This window comes from Manis javanica, chromosome 5, assembly GCF_040802235.1.
Source record: "Manis javanica isolate MJ-LG chromosome 5, MJ_LKY, whole genome shotgun sequence".
Classification (NCBI taxonomy): Eukaryota; Metazoa; Chordata; class Mammalia; order Pholidota; family Manidae; genus Manis; species Manis javanica.
The window spans coordinates 13,843,440-13,849,809 of record NC_133160.1 but is presented as its reverse complement, the minus strand read 5'-3'; the positions used below and the strand labels follow the sequence as shown (position 1 = coordinate 13,849,809).

General features: G+C 52.5%; 1 protein-coding gene across 1 annotated transcript; it reads right to left on the bottom strand.

The window, feature by feature from the left end:
* Positions 1-274: 274 nt before the first annotated feature.
* On the bottom strand, positions 275-6,170 carry WFDC5 (WAP four-disulfide core domain 5). Its single transcript, XM_017662191.3, has 4 exons — positions 5,928-6,170; positions 1,226-1,363; positions 997-1,137; positions 275-675 (listed from the first exon to the last, which is right to left on the bottom strand). Exons 1-4 carry the CDS (start codon positions 6,007-6,009, stop codon positions 671-673), a joined length of 366 nt encoding a protein of 121 aa, XP_017517680.2. The 5' UTR covers positions 6,010-6,170; the 3' UTR covers positions 275-670.
* Positions 6,171-6,370: the final 200 nt, after the last annotated feature.

Sequence of the window (6,370 nt, the reverse complement as noted above, 5' to 3'; positions counted from 1 at the left end):
GTACTGTTTAATCTGACATGATTCAGTTGAATGGAACTGAGCTGTTTTCACGGTACTTGCATTTATAATTTCATTCTCTCTGTGGCAAGTGTTCCTGCTTATCCAATTTATAGTAGTGGTTTCAAGTTTTTCCTTTGAAATAAGTTTATTTATATACAAAAGTGAGCCCATTGGAAGACAAACATTGGATAAATAGTAGGACAGGAAATACACAGCTGTCATGACGCTATTCTGCAGGTATGGCACAAACCGTGGTGGGAGTATTTAAATAGACTTGTGTTTGGAACATACATTCTGGGTGGGTGGGCTGCCTGGGGGAGGGCCCAGGACTCCAAAGAGGGTCCCCCTGAATTAGGCATTTTAGGTGGAAGAAACACCTGTACAGAGAGATATGAAAGTAGGTGTGAGGAAGGGCAAGAAGCTGAGTGTGGCAGTGGACAGGGCGATAGGAATCCTTTGAGGTTTGGGTATGGACCTTGGGCCCAGGAGGAGAAACCAGGGCTGGATGGGCTGTAGGGGAAGTGACCACAGATGAGGATTTTTCGGAGGGTTGGAACTGCAGCAGGCAGAAGTGGTACTGTCTGGGTGGCAGGTCCTGGGCTCCCCATCGCCATGTCTTCCTGCTGGGAACCCCACTCCGATGCTTGGAGCCATGGATCCGAAACCAGAATCAGCCTAAGGAGAAAGAAGAAAGGATGAATCTCCTCCCATAATAGGGCTCTGGATTCTGGGCTATGTGCCAACCCAGACTCCATCATCTCAGCGCTGGGGGCCACTAAGGGCAGGGCTCCCCACCCTCCTTACCGCAAGGGCAAACTGCAGCTCACCTGTGGTCCAGGTGACACAGCAGGTTCAGTAAGAGACCCATTCCTCTGTCTTCCTAACAGGACCCTCCCACCCCATCCACTTCCCAGTTCTGGCCACGGGAGGCCCAGGAGAAGATGAGCTGGGGCTCAGAGAAGGAAAGACCCCGGCCGGGGCGTGGGGGAGCCGTACCTCTGGTAGGGTTTCGGCAGTCCCGGCCGCAGGCGCTGAGGCAGCATCGTTTGGCGCCAGAACAGTCTGCATCCTTGTGGCACAGATGCTGCACGGGGCTGAGGCAGAGCAGTCGGTCCTGGGGGCAGCTGCCCTGCTTCACTGCAACACAGGGCCTTGGTCAGCCCTGCCTGGGCCTGGCCTGGGCCATGGGGCGTGGGCACTCAGCAGGGCGGCAAGGGGCACCTACCTGAGACCTTGTGGACACACTGGCGGAAGCAAGCATGGTAGCAGCACTTCATCTTTAATGGACACTGGCTGTCGTCCACACACTGATCGGGCGCCACTAAGCAGGGCCCATCATCCAGTGGGCAGGCCCCAGGTTTCTCTGTAAGAGAGCCCCCCGCACCCTGTCTTGCAGAGTGATGTCATAGGCGCTGACCTGGTGAGTTCCCTACCCCTTTCTCGCCTGCCCTTTGGCAAGTTATTTATTTACTGATTTTTCGGGTGGACTTGCTTTTATTTATTTATTTTTCATGTAACATTTTTATTGAGGTGTAATAGACAAATGTTATATTTGTGTTAGGTGTACAGCTTAGTGATGTCGTGAAATGATCACTGCAGTAGGTCTAGTTCACATCTGTCACCACACATAGTTACACATTTTTTGTGTGTGATGAGGACTTTTAAGATCTACTCTCAGCAACTTTCAAGTATACCGTACAGTATTATTAACTAGTCGCCATGGGGTACATCGCATTCCCAGGCCTTACTTATTTTATAACTGGAAGTCTGTACCTTTTGACCCCCGTCACCCATTTCACTCACCCCCAGCCCCATGCCTTTGTCAACTACCAGTCTGTTCTCTGTATCTATGGAAGTGAGGTCATGTGGTATTTGTCTTTCTCTGTTTGACTGATTTCACTTAGTGTAATGCTCTGAAGGACCATCCTTCTTGTTGCACATAGCTGGCAAGTTCTTGTTGACTGCAAGCCTCAGTTTTCTGTCTGTGAAATGGGAAGCTGAACTCCTTCCTCTCAGGGGTGGTTTGAGACTCAAAAGACATACACGCTAGGAAAAAGCGCAGTTCAAAATCTCCTCCTGGGCCAGCAAGGCTTTGGCTGCTCTGGGCCCTGCCGGCTCTCTGGTCTCATCCACTGCAGTCCTCGCATGTGGGGGCTCCTGACCCACCGCACACTGCTGTTCTTTGAGGTGCCTGCTGGTGCTGTGCCCTGAGCCCAGAGCTCTCTCCTACACCCGTCGGTGGTCCGGTTTTAGCTGGAACACCATCTCCTCAGCAGGCCTTACCTCTCTGACCCCACATTAACCAGGTCAGCCCCCACCCCACCCCTACACACTCCCAAAGGCCCTTCCCTTCAGAGTTTGTGACTCTGCGTCTATTTATCTGCTTCTCCCACTTGTCTGGAGGCTACAAGACTGGACCCCCTGCCTGCTTTGCTCACCATCAGGCTGAAGGACAGCCCTTGGTGCAAAACACTAGAGGCTCATTGCCTATTTGAGAGAAAGGGTTTTAAAGGGAGATCCCGCATCACAGGTTGCGAGCGGCTGCCAGCCTGCCACATGGTCACACAGGCCAGTCGGCCACACCTCCATGGTGCTCGCTGCTGCTGCAAGTGGCGCTGTTTCAGGGGCCTCTGTTGACTAGGCCTTAGAGGTGGTCCTCTGAGGGGCTCTCGGGCGTCCTGTGTCAGAGCTTGCCTAGACCCTCTTCTCGTTAGGATTTCAGGCCGCTTCTAGATGTGACGCAGAATGCTTCCTCAGTACGGTCCTCCATTTAGAGGGAAAGGGCTGAGAGGGGCAGTGGTTGCCCAGACCCGCACAACGGTCGAGCCCTCATCTCCCAGGGCAGTGCCCCTGCCGACCTCCACGTGCCTCTGCTCTGGCTGACACTGAACCCTGGGTGTGGGGACTGGTTCTGGCCTTCACTTCAGTCTCGCATGTGAGAAAAGGTTCAGGAGCCCCCAGCGGCAGCTGGAACCAGTACTGGGACTCTACCTTGTGCCCAGGTTTCCCCTCCATCCCTGTCCTGATGCTGGCCGCACAGCACACATAGTAGGCGCCTTGCCTACACAATACTTGCTCAAAGTCAGTTTCAGTTATTTGGTGGGGTTGGCTTGCACTGAAATGCTGTCCCCTGCTGGGGAAAGAGCAGCTTAGCCTGTGAGGAAGCCCCCTACTCTGATAAGCCCCTCCCCAGGCTGGGCACATGGGAGGAGCCCCGGGAGACTGGGGTCAGAGTGCAGTCCTGGCCTGAGGTGCTCAGGCCTTAAGGAGGGGAGCTGCCTGAACTCAAAGCGGGGTGGAGCAGAGCAGGTCAGCTCAGAGCCAGGAGAGCTTCTGGGAGGAGGGGCTGGGAGCTGAGCCTTGAGGAATAAACAGACAGGAAGAGGGGATGAGAACAGACATTTCAAGGGGAGAGTTGTGGCAGCAACAGTGTGGTGGTGGGAAGAGAAAACCTGGGGTGTGCAGGGCTGTGCAAGAGGGCCCGGTGGGTTATCTGCCCAACCCACCCTGCCGTCCAGAGCCAGGTTCCCCACTCATAGTGCGTGTCACACACACACACACCAACAGCCATATGGGATGTGCATGTCTCATGGATATGTAGACTCAGAGAACGAGAGAACCATTCCCAGATAGAGTCAAATATATATATTGATACACACAGACATGGACGCTCATAAACACTCAAATGTGCAAATACAAACTTAGATGTATACACAGAGTTATCTGTGGGCTTAACCATATGAAGTTGCTGATACTCAATTTTTTTGGTCTATAAGAGTAGCAATTTCATACAGTTTGATCTATATGTATATATATATGTGTGTATGTGTACACACAGACACACACATCCAGACCTATACGAGATAGTTATATATGTGTATGAACACAGATAGTCATGCATGAACATATGAATTGGGACATATATACATAGTGAAATGTGTAGGCCTACTGTCATATATGCATGCCTACACATGTAAATATACATACACAGAAATTATGCACACCCTCAGACAGACACTGTCATATATATAAATGTATATTATATGTATGAGTATGAACAGAGATATAAATATGCATACATCATACACAATTCTATGCACAGAGCTACATAGACATAGGTATATTCATTAATACAATATATCCACTGAAAACATTTGTTAGGTACTTAGTATTTAAAAGGGACTGTGCCAACCTCTTTATATCAGAGGCACCCAGACATACATTTGAGTGTGTGTTGTGGGGGGTCATATAAACAGAGGTCCTTGGGCCTCCACAGGCAATAAACCAAATTTCCCTCCCCTCAAGTCTATCACTTTCCTCCATTGCCTAAAATTCTGCTGACAGCCAGACAGATGTCTCCCAGGAGAAAATTAGGGACAGATGGGGGTGGAGGTGTGTGTGAACCGGGTAGGAGAACAGCCGTACCACTGGGCCATGAGAGGCTCCAAGCAGGCACCAGCTCTCACTTCTGGGCAGCTCGGCTGGGTATGGGGGGTGTTCTCTCCCTGTGCCCCCAGCAGTTCTTCTGAGTCACACACTTAGGCTGCACTTACTGTATGCCAGGTCCTACTCCTCAGGACACCATTTACTCCTGAGAAAGAGGCATGAAACCTCATTTTACAAGTAAGTTGGGAGGGTGAATCTTCCTGATTCCAAAGACCTGCACTCAAATGCCACCTTTGACACTAACTCAGAGTCAGTCTTTGGCCTAAGTCAAGAGATATCCCATTGAGCCCTGGTTTCCCCATCTGCAAAATGGGGATAAAAATAGTCCTGATCCCACAGCATCTCAATGAGGAGGAATGTGGTGATGGCGTATGAATCACAGCCAGCACAGAGTCTCGCCTAGGAACTTGCCAGCATCCTTGCCTCCTCAGTCCGCAGGTCTCTGAGTACTCTCCTCCCCAAAACGGCTCATGCCTCAGAAGAGAGCCCTGCCTCTCAGGAAGGCATATGTTAGGCTGGAGGGGCAGAGAGGATGCAGGGAACTGCTCCCCTGTGGAGGAAGGGACCTGTCCCCATTACTGTCACCTCCCCCCAAGGAAGGGCCTGGGCTTCACAGACATATGTAGGTCAAAGTGTTCCAGCCTTAGAATGGGATGGAGGCAGAGGCCTCGCCCAGGTGGGGAGGCACCTGTCTAGCCACTCCAGCAGCCCAGCTTCCCTGACCTTGTTGAGGAGGTGGGGGAGAAGAGAAGGTAGAGCTTCCTCCCCACAGATCCCAGGTCCCAGAAACCACACTTCCTCCTCAACTCCAGAGTCCCTTCCACAGACTGGGCTGGCGGGGAGGGAGGAACTGAGGACAGCCACAGAGGGGCCAGGGCCAGACTAGGCCTGGGCTTCTTGGCCACAGAAGATGACAGAAAGGGCCTCTTCTCCCAGGAGACATCTTCCTGGCTGTCAGCAGTGGAGGAAAGTGGCAAGTTGAGGGGAGGGACGCCTTGGTTTTTCTTCCTGCCACGCAGACTCACAGATCCAGCCACCTCCGTGGAGACAGCCAGGGAAGAGCAGGGACTGGCCGGTTCGCTTCCCCTCCCCAGAGGGACAAGACACGTGACCCCTCATGTACAGGCACACGGGCTCAGACACACACATCTGCCTAAGTCAGACCTAAGTATACATGTGCAGACAGATTGACGCAGAGGAGCCACCACACGGGTGCACGTGTACGCGGAGTCAGGTGCACACAGTCCCACACGCCGACATGCAGACAGGCTCAGATAAGCACTCAGAAACTGGCAGGAAGACATTTACAGCACAGACACAGGCCCAAGAACAGGCACAAGATGTACAAACAAAACACTGGCTGCTGGAAGCACTAAGAAGCAGGCTTCCATTGCCACACACACACAGGCACTGCATTTCCGTCTCCCCCAAACCCTACTCTCCCCACAGATGGGGACCACCTGGCCCCTTCCCAAACTCACCTCCCTTCCTCATGCCTGAGGCAGCAGGCAGCTGGATCCCCAGAGCCAGGAGGGCCACCAAGAGGAAACTCTGGGCCGTCATGTTTCTGCTGCCAGCACCAAATAAGGTCAAGCCCAGGGGCCTCTAAATTACCACCTGCGGCCCCAGAGAGATTAGAGCAGTTGAGTCAGGGGAGGAAGGAGAGAAGGTGGACAGAGTGACACTTGTCTGCCTTGTTCTGACCCCACCTGCTGCCCAAGAGCCTCAGAGCAAGGGTGCTTGTGCAAGAATGGAGATGGGCGGGGACTGGTTCTGGGTGTTGGGGATTAGGATCCAGTTCTGCCCGTATTGCTGACTTGGGCTGTGATCTTGGGCAAGTCTTCTCCCTCTTCGGACCTCAGTTTTTCTAATCTGCGTAAAGGGTGAAGGTTGTTGAGTCTGATACTCCTTTTCCTGGCTCTCT

What these genes read in the sequence shown, in the direction of transcription:
- WFDC5 (XM_017662191.3), bottom strand. Translation starts at nt 6,009, where the DNA reads ATGACGGCCCAGAGTTTCCTCTTGGTGGCCCTCCTGGCTCTGGGGATC. An exon ending in CTCAGGCATGAGGAAGGGAG is followed by an intron (nt 1,364 to 5,927) that starts GTGAGTTTGGGA and finishes GCTCTCTTACAG; the next exon opens with AGAAACCTGGGGCCTGCCCA. An exon ending in GTGTGTCCACAAGGTCTCAG is followed by an intron (nt 1,138 to 1,225) that starts GTAGGTGCCCCT and finishes CCTGTGTTGCAG; the next exon opens with TGAAGCAGGGCAGCTGCCCC.